We start from the raw sequence: 18,320 nt of genomic DNA, 5'->3' as shown, positions 1-18,320 counted from the left end.
CAAACAAAAAAATAATCAATGCAAGGGTGTCCATAGCCTTTAAACACCCTCACATCTTACAGATAATTGTTTAAAAACAAATCAATGATTATAAATGCACTTGAGTTATAACTGTTCTGGGTCACAGCTTGAGATTAGAGAATTTCCTAACATTGATATCAGGTAGATTTCAATCTAATCTGCCGTTTGGTTCGGTCCGAATAAATTCACCGCAAATCACAAGTGCCCTGATTGCCCTGAAAATTATAAAAATATTTCTAAGGTGTACCTCCAATTGTTGTGCCCCAAATCATTTTTTACACTGGTCAATAGAGCATGAGAATAGCTATCCAACGTTACCTAATGTGTCTTGATCAGTTATTCCTGTACCAAGTTACAGCCGCTGATCTTCCTTCTGCACTAGATGTAAAATCCTCTACAGCTCTCTATTCAAATGGGTGAGCATTTTCTGTTAGGCCTTATTTACACGAGCGTAGGTCATGTCCGTGATACGCGCGTGAAAATCATTTGCGTCGCACGGACCTATGTAACTCAATTGGGCCGTTCAGACAGTCCGTGATTTTCACGCAGCGTGTGTCGGCTGCGTAAAACTCACGACATGTCCTATACTTGTGCATTTTTCACGCATCACGCACCCATTGAAGTCGCACTTCCGTGTGCTGCGCGTGATTTTCGCAACAGTAGATCAGAAAATGAAGGGTAAAATAAAACTACCTCATTCATTTCTCTTTCTCAACCTCAAAACCGCGTGTCATAAGGATGGCAAATGCGTGAAAATCACACAGCGACGCACCAAACACTTATGACACACGGAACTGCAACGCGCAAAAAACGCTGCGTTTTTTGCACGCGCCAAACGCACAGGTTCGTGTGAATTTTGCCTAAGCGACATGAACTAAGGGAACACATTTACCTCATTTCCATGCTGCCGAGTGTGTCTTCCAGTAAATCCGCTCGGCAGCTCATGCAACCAATCTCCTGCTCCTGTCTTTCCTCAGCGTTGCTATGCAGACATAATCTACACATCAGCGCTGAGGAAAGTCACAGTGTTGAAAGTGGGTCATCGCTAGATCAGGATCCAATGGTATATAATGTAGTAGCTAATAGCCACTTCATCACCAACGTTACTGAGCACATTGTAGGCTTTGAAAAGTGAAGACTGCGTTCTCTCACCTTCTTACCCCCGATTCATGCGCTGCAAAGCCTAAAAGTTTTGGATTTTGCCGATTCCGAAACCTCTGGGAGATTTGGACCTAATTCAATTTGTGTAGAATTGATTCACTTATCTCTAGTCCCAGTACATTTTATCAAAAGAAGCACAGATTTCCAGTTGTACTACCTACAACCTGTTAGTAAGATATAGACCTCCTTATACAGCAACTTGTAGTTTGTTTATGGGTTGCAAGCTATAGATTGCCTTAAAGAGGATCTGTCACTAGTTTACTAATGCCCTATCTCCTAGGTAATCTAATAGGTGCTGTCACACTGACAATGCTTGTGAAAATTGTGTCCCAAAACGTTTATTATTTTAACTGGTTGCTGACACAGGACGAAAATGCTCGTCCTGAGCGGCGGATACTTCGCGCATTAGGATGAGCATTCTCGTCCTGTGTGAAAGCCGTCTCACGATCAGGGCAACGGCTGTAATACACAGACACGGCCCCGCTCTGGCGGCGTTGAGAAACATCTCTCCACCGTTAACCCCTTGAATGCCGCGATAAAAGCTGATCGCGGCGTTCAAGGAGGGGGGACTGCCCATTGATCGCATCATAGAAAATCCCGGTGACGTGAATAAAGCCCATAACTTGTATGGCCAGACAGCCCAGGGTCCATTGAAGGACTCCAGGGCTGTCTGAACATATTTCCTGTTGTTAGGGCATACTGAGGTATGCCCTAACAACTGACTGTGTACCATCAGTACACAGGCTAATGTACTGGCATATAGATATATGCCAGTACATTACAGTTAAAAAAAATCTAAATCAAAATGAAAAATCCCTTTATGGGATTAAATTTTTTTTTTTAAATTAATGTAAAAAAAATAATTAATGTTAAATTAAAAAATAAGTAAAAAAAAAATACACAGAAATACACATTTTTTACAATAAATAAACTTTTGAAAATATAAGTTCCAAAACATGACATAATATAGACATATTTGGTATCGCCACGACCGTAACAACCTAAACAACAAAATAAAAATGTATATAAATGAAACGAGAATGTATTTGTACCAAAAAATGGTACCTACATAAAGTACAACTCGTCCTGCAAAAAACAACGTCGTACAAAAAATAAAAAGGTTCTAAGCGTCGGGATGCAAAGAGGGAAAAAAAAAAAAGTTCTGTCCTCAAGGCCAAAATTTGCCGTGTCCTTAAGGAGTTAAAAATGATGAGCTTTTTTCAAGATATGCAAATAAGGCTCTAATTGCCAAGTGGGCGTCAACACCAGCAATTCACCTGAGGTGGAGCTACCTCACAGCCTTAGACACTGTCCTATCACACAGTGCTAGCTCAGCATGAGGTTTACTGTGAGAGACTGAGGTTGGAGGGAAGGGGGATCACTTAAAATAGCCATATCTCTGGCTGTGGACCACCTAGAACAGCGGTCCTGATGGCATATGAAAAATGAGATTCTAATCTTTCATATGCCACCAGGATCGGAGTTCTAGCCATGAAACAACTGGAGGTATCACCAGTTAAAGACACAGTCGGGAATGGGAACTGCATATGCATATAGTATACAGCTTCCATTCCAGACTGTCTTTAACTGGTGATACCTCCGGTTGTTTCACAGATGTGGACCACTTTTCTAGGTGGTCCACAGCTTGATATATGGCTATTTTAAATTTTAAGTGACCCCCCTTCACTCCAGCTTCAGTCTCTCACACTGTGTGAAGCAGCTTCATGCTAATAGGACAGCTTCAGAGGTTGTGAGGTAGTTCCACCTCAGGAGAATCACTGATGTTGATGCCCACTTGGCAAGTATAGACTTATTTGCAAGTCTAGAAAAAAGCTCGTAACTTTAAAATAATAAATGTTTTGGGACACAATTTCTCACCAGCATTATGATTGTGGCAGCGCCTATAAGATTAGCTAGAAGATTGGGCATTACTAAACTAGTGAGAGATCCTCTTTAAGCCAGTATTTGCTGTTAATATTCTTTAGGGAAACTTTAGAAAATGTTAATGCTACATAGCTTTCCTGCTCTATGTTCAGACTTTCTGGTTCATGCTTCATGCATTGCAGTAACTAAGCTGTAAAATCGCACTACACATTAATAATGATTCACAACAAAGCTAGGGCACAAATAATTATACCTTTAGGCTCATACTGTAGATATGTTACCCCACAAGTTACAAAAAGCATTTCAAATAATGGTCCTTGTATGACTATTTTATGTGGTGTTACCTCCATTTGAAATTCATTACACTCAAACGCATTGTTCTATAGCATGTTCATTGTTAACCCCACCATCTAGGTTGGTCATATACAGTGTTTGTATATATATACAAACACTGAATGGCCGCTTTATTAGAAATACCCATCTAGTAACACGTTGGATCTCCTCTGGCCTTCCAAACTGCAGCAATTCATCATGGCATATTTACACTAGATGTTGAAATTTATACTGCCCATGTGGACCGGATAGCTTCTCACAGTTGTTGCTAAAGTGTCCTTCTGCCATAGGGTTAACGGCTGCCATGAAGGAATGAACTTAGTCAGCCATAATGTTTAGGTAAGCCCTACTGTTCAAACATCTACCTACAGGTATCACAGGACACAGGGTGTGCTAAAAGAACATTCCCCACACCATTACTCCTCCTCCACCAGCCTGACAGTAAGGTTTCATCGATTCCGACTGCATCGATTCCGACTGCTTGTGATAAATTCTCACCCTCCCATCAACATGGTGCAAACAGAAATCTGGATTCATCTGACCAGTCAATGTTTATCCACTGCTCAGTGATCTGATTTTTTGCTCTTTTGCCTACTGGAGTCTTGCCATTCTGTTACCCTTAGACAGCAATGACACTTAAACTGGTTCTCTGCTGTTATAGCCCATCCATGCTAAGGAACGACGAGTTGTGCATTCAGGCACGTTAGTTGGAAAACCAGCATTCTATTCATCTGCAATTTGCTTGAATATGCACCGTCTGTTCGTCAGAGTGATTCTTATCATCCTCTTCGGACCCCTTTCGTCAATGAGTTGTTGAAGTCCACAGGTTCCGTTTTCGCTGGATGCTTCTCATCAATCACACCATTCTCGGTTTAGTCTTGACACCATTGCACCAGTTTTCTTAAATACTCGCCCCGGCTAGTGTAGCACCGATGACCATGCCTCTTTTGGAGTCGCTCAGCAAGTCAGTGGTACATTGTCATTTTCCCATTCTAATGTGGAGTCACAATGAAGCTTATCCATGGAAAACATACTCACTTTATTTCATGCTGCACTCCTGGGTCACATGTCTAATATCCATACAGGGAAGCTTAAATCGTAAAAGGGCAGGTGTCTCTTATAAAGTATCCATTCAGTATGTATATATACAGTGGAGGAAATAAGTATTTGATCCCTTGCTGATTTTGTAAGTTTGCCCACTGTCAAAGACATGAACAGTCTAGAATTTTTAGGCTAGGTTAATTTTACCAGTGAGAGATAGATTATATAAATAAATAAAAAAAAATCACATTGTCAAAATTATATATATTTATTTGCATTGTGCACAGAGAAATAAGTATTTGATCCCTTTGGCAAACAAGACTTAACAAAACCCTTGTTGGCACGCACAGCAGTCAGACATTTTTAGTAGTTGATGATGAGGTTTGCACACATGTTAGATGGAATTTTGGCCCACTCCTCTTTGCAGATCATCTGTAAATCATTAAGATTTCGAGGCTGTCGCTTGGCAACTCGGATCTTCAGCTCCCTCCATAAGTTTTCGATGGGATTAAGGTCTGGAGACTGGCTAGGCCACTCCATGACCTTAATGTGCTTCTTTTTGAGCCACTCCTTTGTTGCCTTGGCTGTATGTTTTGGGTAATTGTCGTGCTGGAAGACCCAGCCACAAGCCATTTTTAATGTCCTGGTGGAGGGAAGGAGGTTGTCACTCAGGATTTGACGGTACATGGCTCCATCGATTCTCCCATTGATGCGGTGAAGTAGTCCTGTGCCCTTAGCAGAGAAACACCCCAAAAACATAATGTTTCCACTTCCATGCTTGACAGTGGGTACGGTGTTCTTTGGGTCATAGGCAGCATTTCTCTTCCTCCAAAAACGGCGAGTTGAGTTAATGCCAAAGAGCTCAATTTTAGTCTCATGTGACCACAGCACCTTCTCCCAATCACTCTCAGAATCATCCAGATATTCATTTGCAAACTTCAGACGGGCATGTACATGTGCCTTCTTGCGCAGGGGGACCTTGCGGGCACTGAAGGTTTTTAATCCATTACGGCGTAATGTGTTACCAATGGTTTTCTTGGTGACTGTGGTCCCAGCTGCCTTGAGATCATTAACAAGTTCCCCCCGTGTAGTTTTCGGCTGAGCTCTCACCTTCCTCAGGATCAAGGATACCCCACGAGGTGAGATTTTGCATGGAGCCCCAGATCGATGTCGATTGACAGTCATTTTGTATGTCTTCCATTTTCTTACTATTGCACCAACAGTTGTCTCCTTCTCACCCAGCGTCTTACTTATGGCTTTGTAGCCCATTCCAGCCTTGTGCAGGTCTATGATCTTGTCCCTGACATCCTTAGAAAGCTCTTTGGTCTTGCCCATGTTGTAGAGGTTAGAGTCAGACTGATTAATTGAGTCTGTGGACAGGAGTCTTTTATACAGGTGACCATTTAAGACAGCTGTCTTTAATGCAGGCACCAAGTTGATTTGGAGCGTGTAACTGGTCTGGAGGAGGCTGAACTCTTAATGGTTGGTAGGGGATCAAATACTTATTTATCTGTGCACAATGCAAATATATATATATAATTTTGACAATGTGATTTTCTTATTTTTTTTAAATATAATCTATCTCTCACTGGTAAAATTAACCTAGCCTAAAAATTCTAGACTGTTCATGACTTTGACAGTGGGCAAACTTACAAAATCAGCAAGGGATCAAATACTTATTTCTTCCACTGTATATATATATTTTCTCTTTTAAAGATAGCTCAGACCTCTACCCTTCCAGATGATTCTGCTTTCAAATTTTAACTAGATTATTTGATACAGTTCACTAAAATTTATAAGAGGACGATTTAAGGTTTAATAGGGCTACATAAAAAGGTAAGCCAACTTCCCTAAACTTGTGTGTATCGTTAAAACATAATTTTTTTTGGGATAATATACAAAAGAAGAGATCAGGCACAACAAATTCTTAGGAAAAATGAAGCACTTTCAACTTTCTGGCCTGAAATTCTTACACAGGATTTCACGTGATAGTAAGCTTAAAACTCCAGAAGGAATGAAAGACACCAGATGATTAATGAAGTGAAGGGAGCGTACAAGGGAATAAAAGCTGTAAGATCTGCATAGTGAGGCCATCTCTCATTGCTCTTGGGCCAGTAACTTTAGTAACTTTAATGGTTAGTTATGACCCACAAACTCAGCTCAAAAGACACTCCTATATCTTTATCCTAGATTTCTACTGTTATTGTTCTAACAAGTTAGTATCCCCAATAAATAACACCATTTCTTTGGGAGTTCATTTTAAAATTAGGTGCTTAGAGGTTTGGCACTCAGTGCTGAAGGTCTGGACAGCTGACGGATCCCATATTCCGCCTTTACAGTCAACACAGTTAACAGGGCTCTGTGGTGGACCACTACTCAACGCCGTTAATGGTGTAAATATCCCAAAAATTTGTTACTCCAGCACTTTTTTACCATCATGTATTGAAGTTACACAATTTTGGGATTGAATAAAAGTGCTGCAAAACGGCAGTTTAAATAAGACGTATATAAAGGCTGGTTGAGAACAGAGAGAACAAAAAGGCGCTACATAGGGAGAGTATGTCAGTTTAGCAATGGCCTTCTCTGTTAGGTATAGTAAAAGGAGGCTCACCTTTAGAGGTTGTGCATGGATAGGCACAACCCTATTGCGGAGCAAATTGGTTATGAAGGATGCTGCCAGTGCCGTAATCTCTAGAGCGTCAGGTGCTAACCTCGCCGGGGAGTGAATGCAGGTAGATAAAAACAATGGGAACTAGGTGGGATCCACTGTGAAAAATAGACACCATCCAGGCGCAATACTTCCACGAGTCCAACACGTTTTTGGAAAAAATAATTTATTGTCTTAAACAATAGATCATAATAAAACGTGCATAAAAAAGAGAGAGGGTGTCTTGAGGTACAACGCATTTCGGGGAAACAGAACCCCTTTATCAAGTAAACATGAGACCATGAAGTGTGACACCTACCTGGGTTCCATAGACATCTATATAACTGGAAGTCTGGACCATCATATGAATAGAAATGTGAGACTTGTTATTTTTAATTGTTATTCTACCTATTGTACATCATGAACAGTTTTTGTTCAAATGTCTGGAAATACACTTTAACACACCAATATTTGTTCTCATTTTTTAGGTGTTTTTGGAAAACACTGCGAATTAAACAGTTATGGGTTTGAAGAACTATCCTACATGGAGTTTCCCAGTTTGGATCCCAACAACAATTATATTTACATAAAGTTTTCTACCATTAAAGCCAATGCCTTGCTGTTGTATAATTATGACAACCAGACTGGGGATACAGCGGAATTTCTCGCTCTGGAGATAGTAGAGGAAAGACTTAGGTTCTCCTATAACCTCGGTGGTGGAACTTACAAGCTCACAACAATGAAGAAAGTATCAGACGGAACTTTCCACACGGTGATTGCACGCAGAGCTGGAATGGTAATTCACTTTTTGGCAACATTTCAAATATATTTCTATTTGTGGTACAATCTATTCATGTTAATAAATTACTGTTCTTTTTATTTTTAGTATGTTCTAATACTTTCATTAGAAGATAGATGGATAATGTAGATCTGAGATAGATAGATAGATAGATAGATAGATAGATAGATAGATAGATAGATAGATAGATAGATAGATAGATAGATAGATAGATAGATAGATATGAATTAGATAGATAGATAGAGAGATAGATAGATAGATAGATAGATAGATAGATAGATAGATAGATAGATAGATGATAGACATTGTTTATATCACCTAATAATTCAGGATTTTACATTTCTTTCAGATGAAGAAATTATTGATTGGAATAGTAGTTGCGGAGATCATCATGATGATTAATAACACTATTTGAGGCATACACAATTATTTTAAACATGTCCTACACACTTCACTTAGGTTTTGATAATGCTGTTGGTTTAACCTTCCATAGCAATGTTAACACTACTCCCAATGTTGTCAGTGAAGTCAGGAAGAGCACTGAGTTGCAGACATATACATTAGAATGACTATGTTGAGGGATCCTGTGTCTGGCTTAAATAATAATGTTCTTTATCGCCACCTAAAGGCAGAGAGGAGAACAACTTTACAACTAGTGCTAAAAGATATAATTTCGTTTAGAGTGGATTAAGTTTTGGAAAACTTGCTGTAAAGTCATCCAGTGAAATTAGTTGAAAGACTTCTGTAATCCCACAAACCAGCAAAAACATCAATTAGAAAATTAAATCAGATGTAGATACAATATATATATATATCATTTTGTACTATCTCATTTTGCAGCCAGTACTAGGTTTTCTAACATTTCCATATAGTTACTGTATAAAGCTATATTTCATAATCCAGTTAAAAGCTGTGCTTTTTTAATTTACAATATTAGTTGTCATTGTTAACAAAGTGCTCATAATATGATTACACATGTCTATACAGTGTATATATATATATATATGTATATATATATATATAGACATATATATGTATATACACACATATATATCTTGTATATTATATATATATATATATATATATATATAACAAATTACAACTCAATAATCTATTATATGAATGCTTCCAAAGAGGGGCAGGTGTCTAGTAAACATCTGGGCCTCATCATTCTGGTCTGACCACTGAAAGCAATTATCACCACTCCCTATGTAGCTGAAGATAATTCCAAAATTGTTTCCTTTCCAATTCTACATTCTAAATAATGAATCTATGTGTACTCCAATTCAGACTTTTTTTTAATAATCTTTATTGGTTCTTGGCTTAGATGGACACATTGTCACATCTGAATCATTCTTTGTCTTCTCCACTGCTTAGCGTTCCTACTGTGTTGTGGTTGTATATAGTCATAGAACACAGCAGTGGCCTCTAGTATGGTTAAGTGGAGGTGTTTGTGCATATTACTGCCAAATACAGAAATGTTGGAGGGATTTCTAACATTAGAAAAAGAAACAGAAACAGTGCCACTCTTGTATGTGGGCTGTATCTAGTACTGCAGCTCTGCCCTATTCCCCTATTCATATCATGGCTAGGAGCGGTGCCGAATTTAAAGACGAAAAAAATACCTTTTTTTTATTACTAATCTTAGACAATCCCTTGAAAGTCTACTTCTGTAAAAATGTTCTAAAAAGAAGACAATATTTAATGGGTTCGGAGATTCAATTTCCAAGTGCGCTGCCAGATAAGTAATAAAACACAGAAACACACTTTTGGGCTTTTTAGGCTTTTCTTTTTCTGCATCGTGAACGTTGTTGTTATCATTGCACACACAGGATAAATCATCAATAAGATCTAATGAGTTATTTGTGAATAAACCCATAAGACATATGCCCCAGTGGCAAGTCATTGGCTCCAAAGTCTGCTTATCTTCTGCTGAACCTTCGGGACCCAATATTGTATCTGAGTTTGAGCTAACTCTAGGATCCTCTGGTGGACCTGTCCAACCGTGGCCTTAGTCCACATAGTCAGTGGCAATAATATTTCCTTTCAATGGTGTGGTTCCTGAAAATTATGCATAACCCTTTCTAATCAATGCTCTATGGACTTTCTGGTAGATTTAGAGCCACATGTGAACTTAGCTCTCAGATTTTAACATGAAGTAAGGGGTGTGGATGCAAGTGTTAGAGAATTTGACAAGGGTCTGGGAATAAACAGTTGTCCATGTGGACAACCCATTTAATAGATTGACTTTTTTTATTTTTTTATTATTACACTTTCCCTTACAATATTCCTGCATGCCTTCCAAGTTGCCTGTCTTCAGGCACACACTTATAATATATTCATTATACATAACTACCATATGCTGCAACTGGCACAGTAAAAAGTGCAAAGAATAATACATTACAGATGTGTCAGCCTCATATATTGTTCACCTAAATGGGGCGCTGAATTATCTAACTTGGGGCTACTCCATTCATGTCTTGAGTTTTTCTGCCAGCAAAAACAAGTTATATTATTCTGCCAAGACCAGAGGTCAAGAAAAGGCAAATATTCAATGGGATATTACTATGTAGTATGTACATGTATAAATTGTTCATGCTGTAAAACAGAATCACGTTGTAATATTCATTGTGACCATTAATATAGTGTCATATTTATAGTGATCTGCCTTCTCGGACGATATTAGGTTTTCCTTTTTAACTGCCTAATCTATCTAATTGCAAAAAAATAAAAAATAAAATTTACTGGCGGGAGTAGGAGGACCATAGACAGCGTGCTGGTATAGCAAATTTTTCAGATTTTACCTCAGTAAAAATGTTAATTCGGAGTGACAAGTATTTTTTAGCATATAGACTGTGCCTGTATGTAAATTTAAGTAAATTTTGTTTTCTATGTAAGGAATTATGGAACCTAAAAATAACAGAATAACAATTTTTCTGCCATAAATATTTAGTGAAACGCAATTTCCACATGTAAAACTGCACAATTTACGTCTGTCCTCAGCCCACAGGATTTCAAATCTGTCATTTCCTACAGTGAAAAGGGAGTTTATGGGAAAATGGTAAAAGCATTAAGTTGTCATTTTTGAGATATTGCAGATTAGACAAGAAAAGACAGAACGAGAAAAGGGAAAAATGAAAACATAGCAGATATTTAGAAAAATGTCATATCCCTTTCAAGTACAATATCATATATGCCATTTTTATGTTTTTCGCGTAAATACATTACTGTCTATTTGGTGGGATTCAAGAGATGGAAATATTTATGATCTGACAATAATGTCCTCACTATTTTAAGTAAAGAAAAAATGACTAAAGAAAAGTCCTGTATATAAAGGAATAACATTGGCACAGAGCTGTAATATGGCACCATACACTGCGGAGCATAAAGTGCCTATAGAGACACCATACAGCGACATATGCAATGCCCATGGTGCTGTTGGCATTCTCTGTGCCACCATGCAGGCCTTGTGTACACGACTTTGCTGTTTGCAGGAGGACTTTTAGTGAGGTTACATTCAGAATCGTAATGGCTGGCAATTTTATCTGACATATTGGTTTAGTAGAAAATATTGTTTTCTGTTTTTTTTCACATGCTAGACTTTAATTTACAAGAAATGATCGCTATATATTCAGTTTAAGATTTTAACAATGATTTGCATTATCAGCAATTCCCTAATGTATTATTATGATGGGAATGGCCTCCGTTACTGGAGGGAGGGCTCTTTTAATAACCATTTAAAGCCTTAAGGGATTCTAGCAGGTGTTATGACCAGAATACTGGCGCTGTCAGTGGCAGTCTAGATTATGTGAATAGCAGTCTCAGGCTTTAATTTATAGATCTCCCTTCCAAATGTCATATTGTAATGTTAAATATGAATCTATATTGCAGGCGGCATCGCTGACAGTTGATACTTGCTCAGAGGACCAGGAAACAGGGTTCTGCACCGTCAGTACTACAGCTGTATCCAGTGACTGGTAAATCGCAAAACATTTGCAGTATATTACAAGGATGCCAGATAACAATGTGCAATTTAGTAAGGACAAGAAAAAATATGATTAATTACTCAACCAGAGTAGGATTTTTGTATTCCTGGAGAACCCATTGTGTAGATTTCACCGTGTCCCGAAAACTTGATCTCACTGTTAAGTTGTTAATAAGTTAAAACGTCATCCGCCTACTGTCAGTTTTTGCAGTAAAATGCTTCTAAATTTCACAAGATGTTCCCTACAGGCGCAGTTACTTTTAATAAGGATATATTTCCAAGACATTCTGGCCCCAGCTTCCTATTAGATTGCACTCCATAAAATCTGTGACTATATTACTCATTCATTTCAATGAACTGTAAAGATCCCTCCTATGTCTTGCCTAGCGGATTTCCACATATTAACAATGGGACACTTAACTGATCCTCACAGTCATTTTTATTGTCATTATAACTTTGCATTATTACCCATAGAGTATCTACAGACGCTGCAGAAACACAACTATCCCCATTGTATTGCATATAGAAGTAAAATGATTTGGTTTATTTCCAATACATGCTAATAGAATTAGAAGATTTCTCTAATTAAATGATTATGTTCTAATAAGGTTATGTACACACTTTATCTACATTATAGTTATAAGTCAAGAAATGCTCCCACTATATACTCTGAATATGTCAATAGGGTATAATGGGTTCGACTTATGCCAAAGGATGGAGCTTTTGGAATACACGTGGCTAGTGTACACCGGTATACGGATGTAGCCATCTTTATCTTGACTCTGATCACGTGCTGCAGCGTGATATCACACAACAAAAGCCATTGAAAAGCCATTGAAAAAGTCAAGTTAAAGTTGCTTGACACTGTATATTTAATGCGTTAAAAGTCAAGATAAAGATCTGTCCCTTTTTATTTGCTATTGAACAAAAAAAATGTTGCCGGCAAATCCTTTCTATACAGGGGGATCCCACAAAACAAACTTGTTACTATGGCAGTGAATGGGTGATGTATGCAACTGTACGGCATAGAGTTGCATACGTTTGGGCCATAAGGTTACCATGTATTCTAGGAGATATACCCGCTGTATACGCTGAATGTACAGCTAACAAAGTATGACCACAGCCTATTAGGTAGAGTTAAGAGTTGAGTTGTATCTCTTCTTTTCAGATATGCTTACATTTTCTACATAATAAGACTGCTTTTACTGCTTATACTAGTCATTATTTGATCATAACCCCCCTTTTTTTCTTCATACAACTGACATATTTCGCTGCAGCCCCCCAATCTAATTTCCCTATTTTATGCACAAATGACAAACTCCTAAAGGGCCATAGGAAGACAATCAACATAAGCATGTTTTTGAAGTTTGGGAGGAATCTAGAGTTAGAGTAACTAGAGAAAATCCATGCTAACATGTGCCATACATAATTTACTTTGGTCAAGTGTGAACACAGGTCATGGTACTAGACCTACATCCACTAATATTAACCAGTATTTTAGGAACAATTCAAAAGATATTTACTAGAAAATACCAATATACTTTAATAACTGATTATTAATTGTAATTATTGAAAAACATAATTGCTTATATGGGATAAGGGCTCTGACTGGCTTCTCTCAGTTAATTCATCTCACAATAAAAAGCCATTATTTTCAATGGAGTAAAGGACTTGTCCAAGGTCTTGGATGTCTGCAGATATCATTTTGCTGTCGCCCTAGAAGATGGCATAGATATTAGTGGTTAAAGCGTACCGTCACTTTCAGTGAAACATTATTATATTGCAATGTGCACTATGATCGATTTTCTAAATCACATGTATTATCGATTTGGCTTCTAGCAACAGCAAGGACTGTGTAAAGTCTGTACTGCCAGTTTGGCTCATAACTCTACAGTTAGAGACAGATTTCCATGGCTCCCGTATCCAGAACAGCCGTTAGCGTTATAGGATTCTATAGCGCTGGTGGCCGTTCTGGATACGAGAGCCATGGAGACTAGCAGGACGCTCTATCTATAACTCAAGAGTTATGAGCCGCTGGCAGTACAGACTTTACACAGTCCTTGCTGTTGCTAGAAGCCAAATCAATAATACATGTGATTTAGAAAAATGATTATAGTGCACACTCCAGCACTATAGTAGGCTTTCCATGAAAGTGGAAGTACACTTTAAAGACTCACAGCTTTTTTTTTTTTTTCTAGTGTAACTCAGCAAGAAGGTAAACCAGCTATCTGGTCTTCCTACTTAAAGTAAGAAGTTCAGAATCCCTCCTACAAAGTGTGTTCCCTATGGACTCACCTGTGTTTATTGACTATGGATTTTCCATCTGTTCACCTTAACCTAGAATATTATGTTTTTACCATTTAATAGTCCCAAAGCATGACAATCAAGCTTTTTTAAAGAATATGTTACTAAAAAGAAGGCTTGTGTTAAAAAAAAAATGGACTTATCTTCTGCTCAGTCTAGACAAGAAGGGGATTTATGCTATGATCATCATTGCTTTAAAAAAGTTATTTGGTTTGCAATGATTCTTCTTTCTTGGCACAGGACTCTGGATGTTCAGCCAAACAGAATAACAGTAGGAGGTATCAGATCCCTGGAACCAATACTACAAAGAAAAGGACAAGTACAAAGCCATGACTTTGTAGGTTGTATAATGGAATTTGCAGTGAATGGGCGTCCTCTAGAACCCAGCCAAGCTTTGTCAACACAAGGAATCCTAGATCGGTATGTTTTAGCGACCATGAAATCTGATAATGTAATGATACATTTATACATTGCTTTAATATGTTACAATAAATTTCCATATCCTTCACCTTATAAAATGATAAGGTTACATTGACCATATTACATATTCTCAGCATCATCCAAATTGCAATTTAAATATTAGAATACGTTAGTAGGGTATTTCCATTATCTATAATACTGTCCTTAAAATTTGCACAAAAAAATATCTCTCTATTTCTATAGTAAAACAGAAGATACTTTCTGTAAAGTTTCTCCAACATCGATGTGCTGGAAGCAATTACAGCCCAGTAATCATCAATAACTCCTTGATTGTGTTATCTTAAGCAATGTGTATTAACCCAAGATACTCCCAACAGGTCAACATTCAAAGAGGAATTACTTATTTTCAGTTCAATAGCACATTATTTTATGTGACACCAATCCTTGAAGGTTGAACTGGTGGGGGTTTATGAGCCAATTTAGAGATCCAATTCTCTAGCATGTGTATAGTTGGCCAGGTTAATGTTGGCTGCTCTCACTTCAATAATTGCAGTTATACCAGGAAATTGGCCTCATATAGCAGCATGTAGACTCAAAATTACCCCTATGTCCAATAAGAGTTTTCTCAAAATGTAATGATAATTGTCATCCTGAATAGTGGATAATGCAGCTTAAGAAAACTTTTGCTAGCCCTTAGGCTACAACTGAGCTAGAAGTGGTCTGGCAAATTGAATTGAACTTCTGGCCACTTATATTAGTGACCACACTGAACAGATATTCTATTGTTCAAATTTTAGAATCAGTGTGACTAAATTAAATGAATGCCGTGAACAAGAGATTCGACTAGGTAAAACTGTAAACAAGGGAATATTTAATGTAGAGGTGGACCATGACTTGGAGTGAGGAGGCTCAACCCTGTTTGGTCCCTTCCCTTTTGCTATAAGGTCATGAGAACCTATGCAGCACACCGCTGTCTCAAGGAACCGCATTGTTAGTGAACATCGGGTGGGGAATTTGCCCAAGTGTGAAGGAAAGGGTGTGGAGGGAGGAAGAAACCACCAAGCCCTTCTGTCCTGGGTGGCAGAAACCCACACCACAATGGGGCCGCCTGTCTGCTGTGTACGCCACTGGCTCTGAAAATACATTATGGACTGTCTCACCAACACTTAAGGGATCAGATATGATAAAATGAAGGAAGGGTTGGATAATATCTGTAACATGCTAGATAATCTCCATAGTTTCTGACTGTTAGAGGGCCATAATAACATCCCATTTGGGTCCAATTTGGGGTGGAACATTGCACCATGGATGGCCAAACCTAGGTGCAAAACTCCCATAAAAACACAGTGGTACTAAAAATGGTAGCAGTCCAAAACATGTATGAGAAAAAATTTAATATTCTATTTTTAAGATTAGGCACCAGATAGTATTCTATAGAAAATAAACACATATTTTTCTAATAAAATGCCTTCAAACCATGAACACATTTCAAAATCATGTTAGGTAACTGAAAAAGCAGTCCTTGCTCAGCTGCCACGTTTATATAATACACATTTCACTTCTCTCATTTTTGTGTCTAGGTGTCCAAGATTAGAAGGAGTCTGCACTACAAATTCTTGCCAAAATGGAGCAACCTGCGTTGATAATTGGTCCTGGCAGCAATGTAACTGTAAAGATGGCTTTACTGGAAAGTACTGTGAAAAGTGTATGTAAAGTTTTACACTGCTTTATAATAACCTGACTTCACTAGAAAAATAGCCTAAGTGCTCACAATATAAAGTAATGCATTTTATATGGTGGTTTTATTCTATTCCAATTCTCAGTGTTATCATATACACTACAGGTGTTTCTATTGGTTTTCCAGATTTGGAACTGAGATTTTACACATCAGATCATATTTAATAATGTTTTAAGTTTAATTCACTAACTGACAGAAACGAAAATAGCATTCTTTTCTACATTCATGGTATAAACAGATTGGGTTCAGGTTTATTCTTTAACAAAGATACAATACAACAACATTTTGTCAATTATGTAATTCATTGGTTTTGACCATAAACCTTTTTGAAAATTGGGATGTAGGTCTTCATTTTTTTTTTTTTGCATGGACTTTTGTAGATATTTTGCTTCAAATGGATTGTCTCAATAATACTACTTTTTGAATCAAAATTACCCAGTGATCAGTTCACCACAGGCCCCACTTCCAAAGCCTTGCTATCGCTGCTGGAAGCTGTTGCTGGCTACACAATTCCCTGCAACACTATATCATGGTCATGAGTGACGATGTAATAAATAGAAGGGAATGAGTGACCATGGAATAAATAGAAGGGAATGAGAGACCATGGAATAAATGGAAGGGCCTGATCTGCGAAAGCGAGAGACGCTCTTTCTTAGCAACTCTTTTCTCCGGCTAATAGAGGGGGGAGAATGTTGAGCGGGAAAACCCCCCTTTTTGACATTCTTTTCCCCTAATAGAGTGTATGGACAGAGGTTGTTTTTTTAAGATGAAGTAATTGTAGATAAGCATTAGTACTTCTACAATGCACCACTTAGGTCATGGGTTCCAACAAGTTTGCATGTTCTCCCAATGTCCATGTATGTTTTACTTCTTCTCGAATTTTACAAAACATACTGTTATTTTTTTTGTATTATATTTTTAATGTTGTTTCCAATTTGTTTTGTGACAAGTTTGTCTTTACTTCTAGCCTCCTTATTTAAATAGTTAAAGGGAATGTGTTGCCAGAAAAACATGTTTTTTTTATTTTTATTAAACATTTAGTGTGTAGGTGATTAAACATTGTTCAAATTTTTTTTATTTTTTTCACGAGTCAGGAAATATTATAAATTAGATTCTAATTTATAATATTTCCCATTGCTGGTCACTAGATGGAGCTATTCCCAAAATTGCAGCATTGCAAAATTGGGTAAAAAGCCCTCGCTCTAGTGAGCTCTCAGCATCCCCCCCTCCTTTATCCTGGCTAGTGCCGGGATAAACGAGGGGTTTGAACGGTCTAACCTCCTACACTGTGTGTTGCCATTTTTTGAGCTAACACACAGTGTAGAAGGTTAACATACAGTAGTAAACGTACACAAACACGAACATACATTGAAATCTCTTACCTGCTCCTGCCGCCGCGGCTCCCTCCGGCCCGTCCGCTCCGTCTGCTGCCGCTGGTCCAAGTGCACAAGTCCGGAAGCCGCGACCGGAAGTAGTAATCTTACTGTCCGGCCGCGACTTCCGGTCCACAGGAAAATGGCGCCGGACGGCGCCAATTTCAAATTGGACTGTGTGGGAGCGGCGCATGCGCAGTTCCCACACAGACGGCGTACACAGAAGTGGATGGGACGGGAGCCGTTCGCAGTCCCTATGGGACTGTGGCTGCCGTATTCCATGTCTGTATGTGTCGTTAATCGACACATACAGAAATGGAACAAAAAATGGCAGCCCCCATAGGGAAGAAAAAGTGTAAAAATAAGAAAAAGTAAAACACAAACACACAAATAAATATAAACGTTTTTAATAAAGCACTAACATCTTTAACATATGAAAAATGACTTTGTGATGACACTGTTCCTTTAAACCACCCAAAAGAGAACTGGTTCCAGTTTTCAAATGACAAGTGCTCAAACTCTTTTTGAGGCCACAGGAAAAATGCCAGACAAAACCTCCTAAACCAGTAATTCCCAACTCTTGACAATGGGGGAACCCCTGAAAGAATTCTCCC

At 38.2% G+C, this 18,320-nt stretch overlaps 1 protein-coding gene and 1 long non-coding RNA gene across 2 annotated transcripts in view; one reads left to right on the top strand and one right to left on the bottom strand.

The window, feature by feature from the left end:
* Positions 1 to 18,320, bottom strand: part of LOC142755666 (uncharacterized) — a 173,819-nt gene that overhangs the window by 131,511 nt on the left and 23,988 nt on the right. The gene's annotated exons all lie outside the window — the stretch shown is intronic.
* Positions 1 to 18,320, top strand: part of FAT4 (FAT atypical cadherin 4) — a 210,680-nt gene that overhangs the window by 185,597 nt on the left and 6,763 nt on the right. Inside the window, exons 11-14 of the mRNA XM_075860474.1 lie at positions 7,576 to 7,883; positions 11,778 to 11,863; positions 14,416 to 14,595; positions 16,176 to 16,300. Coding sequence (XP_075716589.1) covers positions 7,576 to 7,883; positions 11,778 to 11,863; positions 14,416 to 14,595; positions 16,176 to 16,300 — 699 coding nt within the window. The remainder of the gene's footprint in view (positions 1 to 7,575; positions 7,884 to 11,777; positions 11,864 to 14,415; positions 14,596 to 16,175; positions 16,301 to 18,320) is intronic.

The sequence above is a fragment of the Rhinoderma darwinii genome, chromosome 1 (genome assembly GCF_050947455.1).
Source record: "Rhinoderma darwinii isolate aRhiDar2 chromosome 1, aRhiDar2.hap1, whole genome shotgun sequence".
In the NCBI taxonomy this organism is placed as follows: domain Eukaryota; kingdom Metazoa; phylum Chordata; class Amphibia; order Anura; family Rhinodermatidae; genus Rhinoderma; species Rhinoderma darwinii.
The sequence above is the reverse complement of the archived record's forward strand: the minus strand, read 5'-3'. Positions and strand labels throughout refer to the sequence as shown.